We start from the raw sequence: 17,576 nt of genomic DNA on the forward strand, positions 1-17,576 counted from the left end.
TTATTTTATAGTTCTGGAGATCAGACGCCTTTCACTGGACTAAAGGTGTCAGCAGGGCTGTGTTTCTTCTGGAGGCTCTAGGAGAGAATCTATTCCCTGGCCTTTTCCAGCTTCTAGGAACTGCCTGCATTCATTGGCTCACAGCCCCCTTCCTCTGTCTTCAAAATTAGCAGCATAGCATCTTCCAATGTCTCTCTGACTGTCACCCTCCTGCCTCCATCTTATTAGGAACATTATGATTACATTGGGCCCCCTGGGATCATCCAGGATGGTCTCCTCGTCTCAAGATCCTTAACTTAATCACATTTGCAAAGACGCTTTTGCCTTGTAAGGTAACATATTTACAGATTCTGGGGATTAGGATGGGGACATCTTTAGGGGGCCATTATTCTGCCTACCACAGACCCCGAGCAGGATGAGCTGGTTTTGGGGCACCAGCCTGGAACTCAGCCTGCCACCTCCCTACCGACTCTGTTCAAAGTAGAACTCAGTGTGGGCGGAGGGCTCACTCTCCTTGGCGAGTCGTACTGGCTGCTGGGGCTCAGTCGGGCCACAGAGAAACCAGCCAGGCCAGGCAGAAGCCTCAAGTCTGAAAGCCGAGCCCAAGCTTCTCTGGAAGAAGGTGAAGCGTGTGGCCTGTTCACCGCACTTGTACAGGTCCTCGATGTTCACATCCTGTGGGGACAAGGCAGCCGGCTGCAGGGGCTTGGCCAATGAGGGCCTTGACAGTGTGGGTCTTTACCCAGGGAACTACCTTCTGCAGGTTCTGGAGGTCAATGAGGCTGCTGATTGAGATGTCAGCCCTAGAGGCCTCTGGGGCTTGGCCAATGAGGGCTTTGACAGTGTGGGTCCTTACCCGGGGAACTACCTTCTGCAGGTTCTGGAGGGCAAGGGTGTTAGCACTGGGTACAGAAGGAGATGGTGGAAACCTGAAGGAGAGGGACATGTGGCGCAGAGATGCCAGACCATCCTGGAGGCCAGGCCGGGTCTACAGGTTGCCCTAGAATGGGGTGCAATCTCTCACCTCCAGCTGCAGGGAAGGCCCGTCTCCTGTCTCCACACATGCCAGGCAGCGACTGCCTCCCTGGATCCCCAGAAAGATGGGTACCTTGGTGCGGTCCAGGCCTCTGTTGGGAAGGATGCAGATCTTCTCTAGGAAGGAAGAGAGAAGAGAGCCAGGAGACTAGGGGACCCCAGATCACAAGCTTGTAGGTGAGCTAAGGCTCAGGCAGGAAGGAACAGGCCAGGGTGTACCTGGCTTAGCCCCTGCATGCAGGCTGCTGGGTGAGCTGCAACTCCTGTAGAGGTGATGATTCCTCACTAGGAGAGGTCCTCTGCTGCTCCCTGCCTCTTCTCACTGCCACTGGAGGCAGGAGGAAGGCAAGAGGAGAAGGGAGAGCCTGTGGTAGATGGAGCATGGGCGAGTCCCAGGGGATAGAGGCCCCAGATGCTCACCTGCACAACAGTTGTCCACCTCAGGATCTCCCACCAGGAGCTGGTTGGCTTTCGAGTATAGAGTCTTCTGATCTGCATCCTTAATTCTGGAACAGGATGGCAACACTGATGGCCCACTCCCTTCAGGAGCCACTGAGCCCCCCAGCTTTCCCCTGTCCCATGCTCTGAATTATCACACTGAGCATATGGGAGTTCTTCTCCCTTCCACAGGTGAGAAGGGGGCCCCGCTCCACCCCAGCACAGGTAAAGAACAGGTCAGCCTTAAGGCAAGGGAAGGCCTCCTGGGGCTCGTGATTTCCCAAGGCCGTTGTTCCTCCCTTACTAGGCTTGGCTCCTGTCAGGGCCCTTAGGGCGGTGAGGGGAACTGGCGCCTTCTCACTGAAGGGTAGAGTTGGCCTGACTACGCCGACCCTTTTCCATGACTTCCTGAGAGGTTTCCTAATGAGGCTCAGATGTATCTGGGATACAGCGAGCCTTATCTCAGCTTTTCTGGGTCTGCCCCAATTTTTCATAGATGTTTATTCTCTTCAGTAAGGGGGTTAGTTGAGTGTATAACGAAGTGTGATTTGCTTTTCAGATATTTTAAAGACTTTCTGTAGAAGAAAATCCACAAATCAGAAAAAAAAAATCCTATATGATGGTAAGTATGCCAACGTGGCCACCCTGCTCTGGGCGAGGTGTGCTCTGGGGTGGGCCCGCGTTATGGGTGCCAAATCAAGGAAGTGAGCAGAGAGCTGGAGCGGGGCCTGATGACAGTCATTTGAGGTTGGCTGTGGTTCTAGTGATCAGCCTGGGAGGGTGAATACGTGCCGGGGAAGCTGGAGAGAAACAGTGGTGAGCGTGTGCAAGATCAAAGTCATGCAGGTTATTAGCTCTGTCGCCTGGCTGGTTTCAAAGATGTTCATCAGCTGCTCTCAGGCCCTGGGGAGCCCACCTTAACTTCCAGGGCAAGACCTCTGGGCCAATGCTGCGCCTCCAGGAGATTTTTCTCTCTCAATGACAGCTAATTATAATAGCCTTAGCCTTAGCTAATGATCGTATGTGTTCAAAGCAGGTGTGCTTTTTTATTCGCTTGTGCAATAAAAATCAAGATCTGAAAAAAGCTTGGGCTTGACAACTGGGATTCTCCCCCAAGCCTGGACAACCAGGACTTGTAGATAACTCATCTGCCAGCAACAGTCTATTTGGAGACCAGAACCCAAGCTAGCTAGATTCCCCAAAGGGTTGATATTTGTTTTGTCATTTGCGTATTTTGTGCTCATGTCCTGCCTTCCCAGCCAAGATGTAACTTCTTGGAAGCCCCGACTGGCCCCTCCATGTCTAGGGCAGGACAAGCCCAGGGAGGAGCTGAGGAAATGCATCCTAGAGGTCAATCCTATTTTATCTTTATTATGTCTCATCTCATTCCTTGAAGGGCTTGAGGTAGTTTACAACAAAAATTACAGACCGTAAAGTGGTAAACTATAAGTAAAGACCCAAATGTCAAATGAGGTAAAACACAAGTAAGAGTTGGAAGCCCAGAATGGGAGTAAAGGCCACAGAGGCCAACCTCTGTCACCGAGATTCAAAATTGTCTCTGAGCTTTTAGAGAGAGGAGGATGGAGCAGCACAGAGAATGCGGAATCAGAGTCCTGGCTCTGTGTGGCATCAGGTAATTTATTTAACCTCTCTGAGCCTCAGTTTCCAGATCTGTAAAAGGGGCTTAGCAATGCTCCCCTTGTAGATTTCTCAGGATGGAGGCAAGGCAGTAGAATGACTTGCATCTTGCAGATGCTCAGTAAAGAGAGCTATTTTTGTTGTAATGAGGATTAAGCTTAATTGTGGGGCACTTGAGATTTCCAGGGTAAGAGGGAGCCTCATCCCTCTGACTTGGCCTTCTTTTCCTCTTCCCTTGTCATCCCCAGACTCCTGATTAGGTAAGGGAGGACTCCAAGAAGACTTACGTGTAGTATCTTGCCATGGGGAGGGAGCACATTCTTGCAATCAGGAGTGACTGGTTCTTGCTGAGGCGGAAGGAGAGAAGGGCTGTCAGAGAAGCAGGGCGGTGGAGCCAGAGGGCAGACACTCTCCGGGCCCCCAGTCACCCAGTCACACGGTGGAAAGATCCCACTAGCCTGCTTATGCATAAATGGCCAGCCAGAATCCACCAAGGTCTCCCCCAGCCCAACAAGCTCCAGGCAGCTCTAGATGATCCTCATGTGGGGCCATCCAGGAACAAGTCGAGCTGGCGGGGTGTGAGCCTGACGTGTGCACTGATGCGAGCCCTGGGAGAGCAGAGAACAGGTTCCAGCAAACAGGTTAGCCAGGAGCACTTCCCAGGGCTGACACTGGCATGGGGTGTGCTCTACTCTCACAGTTTGAGGACGAGCCCGGCTCAAACCCTGTCCCGCGTCCCAGCCTGGCCCTAGAGTTACCATACTCCTGCCGTCCCGTACCTAGCAGGGGTTAGGACCCAGAGCTCAGGGAAGAGCAGGTTGCCCTGCAGAGTTAGAAAGTATCATTCATAGGGACTGGATGGGTTTGCCAAGACTGTGAAACTATCTAAACTTCCCAATGCCCTATTCTGCTCCAAATGGAAAACAGGCTTGAGACAGAGACACTTGTGTTTTTGAGGGTGATGGATCTAAACTGAAGCCACTGTCCCCGTATAAATCCCAGAGCACAAAGCTTCCTATAGCTCTGCTCCTTCTGGTTGGATTATCCTGCCCTTAGAGCTTTTCCCTCAAACGACTACCTTCAACAAGGCCAATATAGAATCTACCATGGAAATAAACCCAGAGCTAATCAGGTCATGAGGATGGTAGGGGTCAAAAAAACAGCCCAGAAAAGTAAAATGCAAGGATGGCTAAGACTGAGTTTATGCAGTAGATCTGATTCTCACCAAGTAAGAAGAGAAAAGAGAAGAAAAAAGATAAGAAGGCAGAAACTAAGAAGGAATGGGAAAAAGGACGGTGGGAAGAAAGGACCAGAGATGAGAGAAAGAGAGAGGGACACTGAGGGACATTTTGGGAAGTGGGTAAGGAGGAACAGGCTGATGCTGACAGCAGGACTTCCAGCCACCACAGCAGCACTGAGCTCCCTGGCCTGGGTGTTAGAAGAAAGGGGGCTGCAGCTGAGCAGGCTTTTAGTACTAGATCTGCCAGTCGGTGACCTTAGACAAGTCATCTCCTATCCCTGGGCTCTTCAGTGGGAGTCTGAGTGTTGGTCAGACTGCAGGATAACAGGGCACCGACAGGAGTGCAAATTCTGGATGGATGTTGTTACGTGAATTAAAGTCTTCAAGCATTCTATGTACTTTGTAATTTCATCTGCTGTCCTTATTCCAAGGAAAAATAATGGATTGCCCAAATGTTTAGTTATAAAGATGTTCACTGCATCGTTTTTTACAATAGCAAGAAGTTGGAAATAATCTAAATACCAAATAATAGGTGATTGGTTAAAAAGTAATGGCAGGTTTAGTAACTACTAAGAAAGTGTGTGTACATTAAAGATGATATCATAGAAAAACATTCTATGATATAAAAATTTTCAAAATACATTAATTGAAAAGTGCAGGTTATAGATAATGTGTACACTACAATTCCATTTAAATCCACACACATTGAGAGACACAAGTACACAGAAACAAAGATTGCCAATATTGCTGCAGCTGTGGTGCTTATCTATGGCTGACAGACTACGAGTGATTTTTATTTTTATTTTTTAACATCTTTTAACATTTTTCCTATATGAACATGAATTTCCTTTGTAGTATAAAGTAAGTTTTAATTTTTTACAAAATGAAGTGTTCAGTTAAAGTCTTTGACTTCCAAGCGTGCCTGCCCATCAAATCACCTGGAGGACTCTTGATGAGTGCTATGTCCTGGGCTGAAGGTTCTGATTTGGCAGGACTTGAAGGATTCCAGTGATCAGCCAGGCTTGGAACTGCTGCACTAGCGCAGTTCTTCTCTCTTTCTAATGAACATGTACATCCCCTGCAGCTCTTATGAAAATACAGATTCTAATTCCCTAGGTCAGTGAGACCTGAGACTCTGCATTTCAAACCTTCAACCAAGTGATGTGAATGCTGCTGGTCCCTGGCCACACTTTGAGTAGCAAAGGACCAGATGATCCCCCAGAGCAGAGAGCCCAACAGCAGCAAGGCCTCAGTGCAAGCCCACTCGTGCTGTGCTCTCTCTCTGCCAGATGACTGGGGCTCCTTTGGCTGTAGCAGAACTATGGGCAGCCCGGTAGCTGTGCCACCATCTGGCCAGGGCAAACTAAGTGGAGGGTCCCTGTGTAAAGCTGGGCAGGCAGTCTGATGACTCCCACTCTTGGTCAGGGTCAGTTCACAGGGCCGGCAGAAATTCAGTGCCGGTCCAGTCCAGTGGGAATCCCTGGGGTCCCAGACGCCTCCTGTCCTGACCCAGCCCCAAATCCCAGTGTCTCTCCTACAGACTCCCATAACAGTCTCCCCTTGCCTGGGGTCTGGCTAGATCATGATGGGGCGAGTAGGAGTGAGAAGCTGGCTTCTAGTCCATCAGAGAGCCTGGGGGTCTGGTGCTGAGTGTCTGCCACGGTCCCTCCCAATGCACCACATACTCTATCTCCAAAGCTTTCCCTTCTCTCTTGCCCCCAAGTGACCTTTCACTGGACTGTAGCCTGTACTCCTCCCTGAACGCCATCTCTGGCTGTCTCAGACCTCCTCAATTCACCTGTCCTGGATCAAGCACCACCACCAAGTAGCCCTGGGCTTTCTCCGTGTTTCTTTGCACGTCACACACCCTACTCTCTCCTGGTTCTCCTACACATTATCTACATGGAATATGCTCTCTCCAAGACCAATATTAACTTCTGTGGAACCAAATCCAAAGACTCATTTTCGATTCCTCTGACATTTGGCTGCTGCCTCCTCAGAACCCTTGACATTGATCAACTCCCTTCCATTTTCCCCTTCTCAGGCCCACTGTAGATTCTCCCTTCCTTTTGGGGGCATCCCTAAGGCTGGAAATCGCAAGTCAAAGTCCAAAGCACTTCTCTTTCATATGCTGCAATTCATCCATTTCCACCGCTGCAGCGATCATCTTGGTCTAATGCCTCCCAAGTCCGGACTGAGCAACCTGCTTTATCTCCAGCAGTCTAAAGGACATGCCTTTTTGAACATCCTGCCATCACACTCAACTAAATATATCTAAGGTCAAATTAATCTTCTCCTCCTCCTTGCCCATTCATCCCTCCCAACTTCATTTCTCTCACTGCCGTAACCTTCCTCTAGTCCGTGAGATTTGAAACCTAGGGATCATTGACAATCTCTCCCACTTCTCTTGACTCTGCGTCTGATTTATCAACAAGTTCTGACAGACTATTCTTTAAAATATAACTTTGTTTTCACTATAGCCATAAGACCTGTGCCTGTATTCCTGGTTTTCCTACCTTCAATCCAGCCCCAACTGTGGAGTACCTGGACTCATGTTCTAAGTATTGTTTTCACCACATCCCCGTCCAGCTGTAGAATCCACAGTAGCTGCCCATTTCACCACCATCTGGCCCTGATTTGCTTCTATGAGTGTATCTCACGTGGTTCTTGCAAGCAGGACATAGAAACATACACAGCAGATTTGAATGGCAAGGTTGGATTCCAGACCTAGCTCTGCTACAAATTTATCTTGCCATCTCGGAAAGTCCCCTTTTGTCCCCGGGCTGCCAATTTACTATCATTGGAATGAGAGGCTGGGAAAGGTTAATATTTTTCAAAACTAAATTTCACAATGATATTTTTCACAGAAACCTAATGAAAGTAAAATGGGTAAAAGGGACCTGCCTTTGTTGAATCAGGAAGTGATGGAGACACCAGAACCCTGCTAGCATTTTCCTTGACCACTGAAGCAGGCACTGGAACATCTCTAAGGAACTCCCAAGCCTCACCAAACACTGCTGAATCCCAGTGGCCTAGATGATTTCCTCTGAAATTACTTTCTGCAATCTATGATTCTAAATATTTAAAGATCTTGACTTGACTTAACCATACCTTCTCTTCAAATTCCTTCCATATGCCTCTAGACTTATTTAGCATCCCGCAGTGTTCTGTGGAGGGGATACTTTGTTATCTAGAGATCTTGCCAGGAGGAGTTAAGGGAAGGGGCATATCAGAGATATTAACAGAAGGGAGAAGAAAAGAGAGAATACTGCCTGTCCACCACTGACCTGCAGATCCTGGGTACCTGGAACCTCCGACTGATTTATCCTGGGCATCTGCACTGAGTTTATACTGTCCCATCAGGGTGGGTCAGGCCTGCAGCAATCTTTATAATTGGTTCCAGGATGGAAAAGAAGAGCCTAGGGATTTCACAATGTCTTCAGCACAGTATGGATAATAAGAAGGTGGGGGCATTAATGAGTGTTTGTTGGAAGGGGAGAGAGTCACCCGTGAAGCCTTGGCAGAAGCCAGGCTCAGGGCCCCTGCTCGTAGCTACTATAATTGACACTGTTATTGGTGGTTTTGGCAGCCAGATAAACAGTGCTGGGGTCAGATATCTTCATACCACCCTCCCTTTGGTGCCCCATGGGGCTCCATTCTAGGCTTAGAGAGGTGGAAGAGGCAAGAGTGAGTGTGTCTGAGGGGCCTAAGGACAGGGCATCAGGACCTCTGATGTCTGAAGCCAGGCTGGCTGTGGCCAGCCAGGCAAATGAGAACAGGGCATTGACAGCATTGTGAGTAGGGCCCTGTTTGGAAAGACAAAAGGGAAGTCTCTGCTTTACAACAGGTCCTTGTAGTGGGTATCAGCTTGATGAGACAGAAGGTCTAAGGAAACCCACCTACAGAGGACGTTGCCCTTAGATCCATCCTGGGACTAGACAGGTGCCATGTGCCCTGGACTATTAGGGCACACGACATAGTGTGAGCAGGGCAGGGGTAAAGAACACTCAGGCCTCTAACTGACATTACTCAACTCAGTCCATCCATCCACTCATCTATCCACCTACTCACAAGGGCAGAGAAGCTTAGGCATAGTGTTCTGTGGGGACCAAGCACCTTATTGTAATTCTCCCTCTTAGGTCATTTGCAAAGTTCCACAAAGGGCTTGGTGAGGAAGTGGGAGAGGTCAGTCCAACACTCAGATGCCTCAAAAGTGAGAAATAGGTCACGGGCATACTGGAGACAATAGGGGCAGAGAATCTCCTTGAGTAAAAAAACAAATTCCTAGACTTGAAAGGGCCTTAGACATGACATCATAGTCTCCCTTCAAATGGAGAAATTTGAGCTATAGCATCCCTGAGAAATAGGTTAATCAGGCTCTGCTTCAACACCTCCCGTGTCAAGGACCTCACAAGCTCTTGAAGAAACCTTAACAGTGTATGTAGTCCTTATGGTTAAAATTTTCGGGTCACACAGGAAAAACAGCCTCCACGTAATTTCCAATCATCTGTCCTGCTTGTGTTTCTTGGAATTACACAGAACAAGTATATTCTACTAGGCAGGCCTTTGAGTACTTGAAGGGGGCTCTCTGTGTATGCTTCATCAGGATAAAGACTCTCAGCTCCTTAGCCTCCTCATTTACGACCTGGTCTTAGGACCCTCCCTCCTCTTCAGGACACACTATTAGTCCCCAATGCCTGTAGCTGGCACAAACTCAACCTCATACAGGCACGCACCTCAGTAAATATAGGCCTAGGCTGGGAGCTTATATTGAAATTGCAGAAATCTAAAACCACTAGATTTTTTTCACTTGAACAGTCATGATGCCAGGTCCTCCAGCCCAATCCATTCCTAAAGGTAGCATTTTATGTTCCTCCTTTTTCAATTGACTCTTGTCAGCTCATCCCTGCTAAGGCCCTTTTAAATTCTATCATCCCACAAATGATGAAGCAATCATTTCAGGTTTGAGAAAGCTTCAAAACTGAGGTGGAATTTCAGCTGTTCCCTGAAAGGTGGGCCCATTTAAATGGGTGAAGAAGAAAGAAAGAATATTCCAGGGTGGAGAAATAGTTTCCACATTCTACACTCACTGGATTCCAATTGTTTGCCAAACACTATTTGAGGTGCTTGGACACAAACTGATATAGCCTTGACCTTGACGTCATTTTAGGGACCACAGACCCCAAGTCAATTACAATGAGGTCAAGTTACCAAAGAGATGTGCACAAAGCACTATCAGAGAAGATGACCAGGGATCTCAACTCAGCAAAGGCTTCTCAGAGAAGGTGACACTATGAGACTATGGCTGGGTCTGTGGGCAAAAAGAGAGAGTGAGCTGGGTCTGCAGAAACACAGCCCGGTACCTGGAGCCCACGTTCTGAGCAGCCCTGTGCGGCTTGCTGCCCAAGGACTTCAGGAGCTTCTGAGGTCCACTGAGGCAGACCCTTCTGGCCTGGCCACCCCCTTGCTAGTCCTCAGCAGAATCTGAACCTGCCAGGCTGGTCTGATGGGTGAGGTGCAGGGGGAATTCCTGGGGCTCAGATTTGGGCCTTCCTCTGGCCTCTGCTCTTATCCCCCAGGGTAGAGACAGTGGAGTCACAGTCCCTGGCAGGTACGACTGGAGGTGCAAAGGTAGTTAAAGAAGATCTAAACCTTGTAGGAACAAAGAATACTCAACAAATTTAGTATGATCAGCTTGTAAATAGAATATTTGGGGAAGTAAAAGGGCTCATGTTCATTTTGAGAAGGAAAATGAAAATATTGGAGAAAATTACAATTGTAATAAAATAAATGCATTTGTTTCTCTTACCCTGCATATTATTTACCTATTGCTGCATAATAAGTGACCCCAAAACTTAGCAACTTAAAGCAACAAACATTTATTATCTCACACAGTTTCTGAGGGTTGGGAATCTAGAGCAGCTTGGCGGGGGTGTCCTGCTCTAGAGTCTCTCATCAGGTTGCAGTCAAGCCGTGGACCAGGGCTGCATCATCTGAAGGCCTGACTGGGGCTGGAGGAGCTGCGTCCAAGCTCACTATTGTGGCAGTTGGCAAGAGGCTTCATTTTTCACCCCATGGGTCTCTCTATGGGGCTGTTCACAACACAGCAGCTGGCTTCCCCCAGAGCAAGTAAGCAAAGAAATAGAGAGAGAGACCAAGACAGAAGCTGTAGTGTCTTTTATAACATAATCTCAGAAGTGGCATAAATTTCTTCTGCCGTATTCTATTGGCCACAGAAACAACTCTGGTACAACGTGGCACAGGCTGTGAATACCAAGAGACAGGATCATCGGCAGCTGTATTAATTTCCCAGGGCTGCTGTAGCCAGTTACCACAAACTTGGTGGTTTAAAACAACAGAAATTTGTTCTCTCTTAGTTCAGGAGACTTGAAGGCCATGCTCCCTCCGAAGGCTCTGGGGAGGAATTCTTCCTTGCCTCTTCCTAGCTTCTGTGGTTGCCTCAATCGTTGGCGTTCCTTGCCTTATTGCAGCATAACTCCAACCTCTGCCTCCGTCTTCACGTGGAGTTCCTCCCTGGGTCCCCTCTGTGTCTGTTTGTCCTCTCCTCTTCTTACAAGGACACAGTCATATTGGATTTAGAGTCCTCCCTTATACAGCTGAGCTCTTAACTAATTGCATCTAAAAGGCCCTATCTCCAAACAAGGTCACAGTCCGAGGTTCCTGGAAGGACATGAATTTGGAGGGAACACTACTCAACCAGCACAGGAGCCCCTTTGGAGGCTGGATCCCACATCTTGGAATCTCAGGGGGCTGTGACCACTTCAGGTCAAAGTACGGGATTTTTCTTTTTGTAAATTCCTTCCTTGGAATATTTCAGCCACACTAACCCATCACATCTTCCTTCTTCACAGCTTTGCTGAGATCACTATTCTGATTCTACCGACCAGAGCAGCAGAGCTCAATTCAATTTGCATTTCACTCCAGGGAAGTGGAGGCTGAGAACAATAAGAAATAACATCTGCTCTGTTTACCTCAAGATTAATTTTTCTTATTATTACACAAGTAATCCATCTTCATTGTAGAACAATTAGAAAACACAGATAAATAAAAAGAACAAAAAGAAAAATCTCCTATAATACCACCACCCTGACATTGCTAGAATTGAAGTAATCTCCTTCAGACTTTTTTCTATGAGGAAATATATAAATAGGTATTTTTTTTAGTTAAAATAGAATTATAAGATATGCTACTTTGTAACTTGCTCTTCTCACTTAATATGCCATGACCATCTTTTCAGGTGAATAGACACCAGCATCTTGGATTTTAATTGTACCTTGAGTTTCAAAAGGTATGACATGCCCTGCCCATCTTTGGTCTTCTGAACTGGAGCCGTGTCCTCGGACACCACCACCCTCCCCTGCCCATGGCTAGAGCATGAGAGTAGAGATGGAAAGGGCAGCATATGATGGCAGCCGAATTAAAGGGAAGAAGGAGGGGGCTGGGCCTTGGGTCCCTAACTCTATGACCACCCTCCCTCTCCTGCACAGTGGTGGGTGACAGGACTTCCTTTGGGCAGCTGGTGGCCCTAACAAGCTCAACTGGGAACGGGTTGGCCTGTGGGGCCAACCACGGATTATGAAGGATCCCTGCCAGTCTCCCTACCCTGATCCCTTAGGAATCTTCTTATGTGACTCCAGTTTATCTCATACGGCTTTTGCCAAGTTCCACAACAGTAAGACCACCTAGCAAGGAAGGAAACTGTGGACTGAGCTCCAAGTCTCAGAAAAATTTACCGAAACTGGGAAGGTGGCCATGTGCCTAGCTAGTGAGAGGTGGGGGCCCTGAGAGCAGGGGAGGGGTGATTGCCATGGGTCTCCTCCTCCACTCTCCTGCCCCCACTGGAGCTGGCCCTGCCCAGGGAGTTTTGGGGGGCACATTGTCCTAGTCACACTGCTGGAAGTAGAAGTCTGTGATGGGGTTATCCCAGCTGGCGTCCTCGGGAAGCTGGGTGAGTCTGAGAGGCTGGTCTGCTTCAGGCACAGTGCAGAGGAACCAGCCTGGGTGGGCAGCCGATTCAAAGCTGGAGGTGAGTCCCGTGTCCCGCCGGTAGAAGGTGAAGCTCTTGGATTCCTTGGCACCGAGATAGAGCTCCATGATGTTCACTGGCTGCGAGCAGAGGGGCATAGCAGGTGAGGGGCAGAAGTGGGGGTAGTGAGGAGGCTGGGCCGAGGGCACATGGAGACAGGTCTGCAATCCACAGAACCCTGCAAGGGCATCCCCAGGAGAGGCACTCGGGCCACAGGTTGCAAGGCCTCAGTGGGTTCAACGTCTGTTGATTTAGTTGCCAGATGGCGAGGATTCCCAAAAGGACTCACCTCTAGTTTCAGAGTTGGTTCCTGCCCCGTCCCACACGACAGGCACTGGCTCCCTCCCTGGACGCCCAGGATGACTGGAGAGAGCTTGGCATCCAGAAACCGATTGGGGACAACGCTGATCTCCTCACCTAGAGGAGGGAAGCCAGATGCAGGGGCCTTGGCCACCCTTCCTTCTCTCTCCCCATGTCCTGGACTTTGGGGAGCAGGACCTGTGTGAGACATCCTGTCCCCAGGCTGGGCAGAAGGGAAGCTTCTTAGCGGCTGTCATAAAGGGAAGAATGGTCTCCTGCCAGTTGGCCCAGTAGACATCAAGGCACATAAGCACATTGTACCATTTCCCACCCCCAGGGTCAAATCTTCAAGTCTTCTCTAACCCCTAAGGGAGACTGGACCTCCTTTAATGCCCCTCAACCCTCAGGCTTCTTTTCTGAAACTTGTCTAGATAAGCCTCCCATTAGAGTTATTTGAACATCTTTCTAACCCCTGTGAGATTCCTGAGAACAGGAGAGGATATCACTCCTCCCTGTACCACCCCACCCCCGCCACACACACACACACACACTCTCACACACACGTGCACATATGCATATATGCACACACACATACATGCATACACATGTGCATACACACATCCTCGCAAAGGGATCTGCCTAGCCCTAGCACCCAGTAAGGGTGTTCAGGGTGGGCAGGTGTGTGCTGTTTTAGAGAGAAGGATCTGTTCCAGTGGCGGGGAGGCAGAATGAGTAAGCACGAGGCCAGTTGGTGCCACCTGCTCTCTGGGTGCCACCACTTTGAGTGGCCAAAGATCCTGAGAGCAGAGGGGACCCAGGGCAAAGGGGCAGAAACCTAGTCCCATATGGGAATAAAGGCACAGAGAGCCTGCTTTGGTTTCGTCCTTAACACTGGCTCCCAGGAAAAAGAGTGTTTGACCCCAGTCCACCTAGGAGGGAATGACAAAGCATCCATCTTGGAAAACATTCCCATCTCTGCAGGGAGGGTTCCGGGGGCACTGGGGCACGGGTCCTCACTTTGCTGGAAGGTGTAGTATTTTATTTGTCCTTGCTCAGAGCCTGGTTTTACGATGCCCCATCTACCCTGTCAGGCCTAGGGTCTGTAGGCCTGTGCCAATTCGCATGACCGTGTAGGCCCCCTCCCCTAAGAGTGTGTAGAGACTTGGGATAGTACGGTCATGTTTTGCCACCAACCTTTCATGACCTTCCCTGTATGCAGCCCTCCGGCTAGAAGCTGGTTATCATGCAGATAAAGCACCTTCAATGCCGCATCCTTCATTCTGAAACATCAGCACGGGACGACACTCAGTTAGGGGAGGCGTGGGTGCTTCCCCTTGCCCGGGCTCTGGAGTCCCCCATCTCAGGTATTGTCTCCCTCTCCTCCAGCACGGAAGTAACGGCACAACTTTCTCTCCCTCCCTGCTGTGCTCACGCCCTACCAATGGGACAACCCCACAGTCTCCAATCTGAGGCTGGGATTTGCTCCTTCACCCTACTCAATCTTTTCTGCACCAACTCATCTCCTCTGTGTGTTATGTTGGAAAAGTAACTAGACTGTGAGTCAGGGTCCTGGGGTCTCGTCCAGCTCAGCCACCATTACTGCCGAGTCACAACAGACAAATCCCTCTCCCTCTCTGAGCCTGAGTCTCACCACTGCTAAGCTAAGACGATGACTTAGATAATGCCCAGGCCTCATCCAGATTAAAGTCTGATTCTTCAATTATTATTGAAGACATCAAGGTACATTTACTTCCACTTGGCCATATATTCCCTACGAAGTGAGGAACTTCTTGAAATTTAAAACTCTTTCATTTTACTTGTCAAATTTATTTTGCCTCTATGATCTCAGTTGATCTGCTGACATCCTGCGAAAAAGCTGAAATATGTAGCCTAAAGTGGATTTCTCCAGATGTTATATGGTAAAAAGTATGCTGTGTACAAATTGATTCCATATTGGCTAAACACAACTAAATCTCTACTTCAAAGTTACTAATATGCTGAATTGCACCCTGGTTTTCTCTTAAGGAGACATAGAATGAGGTATTTCCCACATTTGCTTAATCAAGGAGTGCCACTGTATAAAACAACTCATGGGACTGGGGTTCCGCAGAAGACACATTGGGAAAAACTCCACTAGACTCTGAGTTCAGTGAGAGCAAGGACCGTTCTCATTCCCTGTTGCAAAATCCAGAGCATAGCAGAGTGCCTGGCTCAGTACATGCCAGTGGACAGACAGACTGATTGACTGAATAGTTTTGTTGTTGTTGTTCTGTCTCAAAGGGCAGGAAGGAGGAAGAGAATAGCCGGACTGACATCAAATCGCCACAGTGGGTGGTAACAGCAGGGCTGCAGGCCAGGTCTCCTGACTTCCATTCTCATTATGAATAGATGAGGCTCCCTCTCTACACAGGGCGGTTCACTTGTGCCCCCTTCGCATCAGGGAACTCCCTTGAGGGGGCCTGCCCCAGTCTGAAGAAGGCTGAAGGAACTTTTCTCAGGGCAGTGAGGTGCCATTCACAACTTCCCAGCTGCCCCCCCACCTCTGAGAGTCCCAGCTCAGGGCCATCACAGCTCCTCCCTCCCTGGAAAGGCCGGACAACAGGTCTACCTGGAACTCACCTCCCCTACAGGACACGGCCAAATCAGAGGCTCTGTTACTCACCGGAAGCACAGCGCTCCACTCAGGACCATCTTGAGCGTCACAGTGTGTAGATTCTCCTATTTTGAAATAACAGAAAATCTTAGGTGGAGACAGAGGCTGAGCTGGTGGGAGCCTGGGTAGCAAGCAGCCTCCTGACCCCTGACCCTGACCCCACACCCCCAGCCTGTGAACAGAGAGCCCCAGCACTGCTGGGGAGGATGAAGCCCAGCTCCCCAAAGGACACCTCAGATCCTCCCTTCTCCTGACAGCGCCTGCGGTGCCTGCCTGCTCTTCCGAGGATGCCTCAGCCCTTTTAATGATGCACAAGGGAGGGGCTCCTGAAACTGCCGCGACCTGTGGAGGAGCAGGGTTTCCCAGAGAGATTTCACGTCACCCTAAGCCTCCAGAAACGCCTGCTACTCACTACCTCTTGCAGGGAAGGAAGATTCTGGAGACAGTCTTCTTCCAGCAATTCTGAAGAACTTCCCAGGGGCTTTCCAATTCTTCATAAGCACGCAGCTCCTCCAAGCGCTTCCAGACCCAGAGGCGTCAGTGCAGATAGCAGCTCAAGGAAAGCAGATTTTAAAACTCCTTTTCCTTGCTTCCTTCCTTCCTTCCATCCTTCCTGCCTTTGCCAGGCCTGTGGAAGATGTTGAAGGTGGGGCTCTCCTGCTTAAGTGATGTTTAATCTCCGTATTCATTGTCAAAAGACCTGAAAATCCAGACTGACAAAAAAAGAAAAACATGCTCATCTTCTGTGAGCACACGATCAGAAAACCAACGACAACACTTTTTCCTCTGCGCACATATACACGTTAAATGTGGACAGCTTTTCACACAACTGCATCATAGAACCCACATTCTTTCCAACCTGCTTTTTTCATGTAGCAAAGTAGCAACGTATCTTTTCATACCAAACATGAATACTGACATGATACCATTGAGTAGCTGTCTAGTATTTCATTGTGTAGATGCAGCATCAGTTACTTATAGCAATCAATTATTATTAGTCCTTTATATCATTAGTATTATTTGCTATTGAAAATCGTGTGATCATTATTTTCATGATCATGATCATGAAAACACCTTTGTATCAACATCTTTGCTCATGTGTCTGATTATTTCCTTAGGAACTAAAATCTAGCTCGTGCCATCTGTGAATGATGTTTCTTTAGCACCTAATTGGTAAAATAGTATGTGATTGTGTTTTAATACATCTTGCAATTTTAATACATCCATACACTCTCTGTGATGGATCTGAATTAAAGGTAACGATCAGTGTATAATAACAAACAATTTCATTACGTCTTGAGGACCACTGAAAACCATGTATTGTTAAGTCATAAATTTTAAAGAATTGTGTTCAGGCTTATGGGCTAAAAACTCCTTAAAGTGTTCAAGAAGAAATAAAATACCAAGTTGTTCAAAGGGTAGGAAGTAACCCACCACTCACCTAATGCCACTAATGTGATAAACACCTTTCATAAAAATGAAAGATGTTGAGGCTACCTTATGCAAATTTATTAAATTGATGATAAACTGAGCAAATAGAAATGACACTGAATTGGTTGCAAAAAAGAACAAAACAAAAAAGAAACTCCAGAAGGAGGTGGCCCATAGGCAAAGTGGTTTTAAACAGAAAGGCTTTCACTTGCAATGTGGTGATAGAGAAGTAGATATTGTTTCACCTAAAAGGGTGAAATACAGTCTGCCCAGGCTGCCTTCTCTGACCCCCTGACCCCAGTGAATTGCACCTGTGTGCCCGGGGGACACTGCTGTGGGGCTTCATAAGCTCTTCTCTCATTCTGCTGAAGAAAGAATGAGGCCAGTAAATCGCCGCCCCTCGAAATGGGGCGAGCCTGCTGAGGGTCCAGGGGCATGTCTCCGCCAGCTTTATCTACTCTGCAATGTGCTTAAATGGGGATGGATGTAGAATGAATGGATGGAGCAATGCATGGATCGAACTGGATGCAAATGGATGGAACTAAGAAGGCGAAAGTGAGACAAATAAACCCCTGTTAAGCAAAGTTCTTGTCTTGAAAATAAAACAAAATGATGACTGCATGTGCTTTCAACGTCATACTGGAGCATCGTCAAATAGACCCCACCAACAATTACTCAGTTCCCTAGGGAACGTATACCTTAGTTTGACTTGTTAATTACTATGGATTAGATACCAGACTGTAAGGTTAGTTGTGAACTAAGAGGAGATTGATAAATTGCAAAATATTTCTGCC

At 48.2% G+C, this 17,576-nt stretch overlaps 2 protein-coding genes across 2 annotated transcripts; both read right to left on the reverse strand.

Annotated features, from left to right (window-relative positions):
- Positions 1–462: 462 nt before the first annotated feature.
- Positions 463–3,430, reverse strand: IL1F10 (interleukin 1 family member 10). The gene is made up of 4 exons (XM_014791612.2): positions 3,399–3,430; positions 1,456–1,541; positions 1,025–1,152; positions 463–675 (listed from the first exon to the last, which is right to left on the reverse strand). Exons 1-4 carry the CDS (start codon positions 3,428–3,430, stop codon positions 463–465), a joined length of 459 nt encoding a protein of 152 aa, XP_014647098.1.
- Positions 3,431–10,216: 6,786 nt separating this feature from the next.
- Positions 10,217–15,899, reverse strand: IL36RN (interleukin 36 receptor antagonist). Its single transcript, XM_087426353.1, has 5 exons — positions 15,767–15,899; positions 15,361–15,416; positions 13,893–13,978; positions 12,688–12,815; positions 10,217–12,478 (listed from the first exon to the last, which is right to left on the reverse strand). Exons 2-5 carry the CDS (start codon positions 15,387–15,389, stop codon positions 12,254–12,256), a joined length of 468 nt encoding a protein of 155 aa, XP_087282479.1. The 5' UTR covers positions 15,390–15,416; positions 15,767–15,899; the 3' UTR covers positions 10,217–12,253.
- Between the last annotated feature and the right edge of the window lie 1,677 nt (positions 15,900–17,576).

Source organism: Ceratotherium simum, chromosome 40 (assembly GCF_057802395.1).
Source record: "Ceratotherium simum simum isolate JZ-2026a chromosome 40, ASM5780239v1, whole genome shotgun sequence".
In the NCBI taxonomy this organism is placed as follows: Eukaryota; Metazoa; Chordata; class Mammalia; order Perissodactyla; family Rhinocerotidae; genus Ceratotherium; species Ceratotherium simum.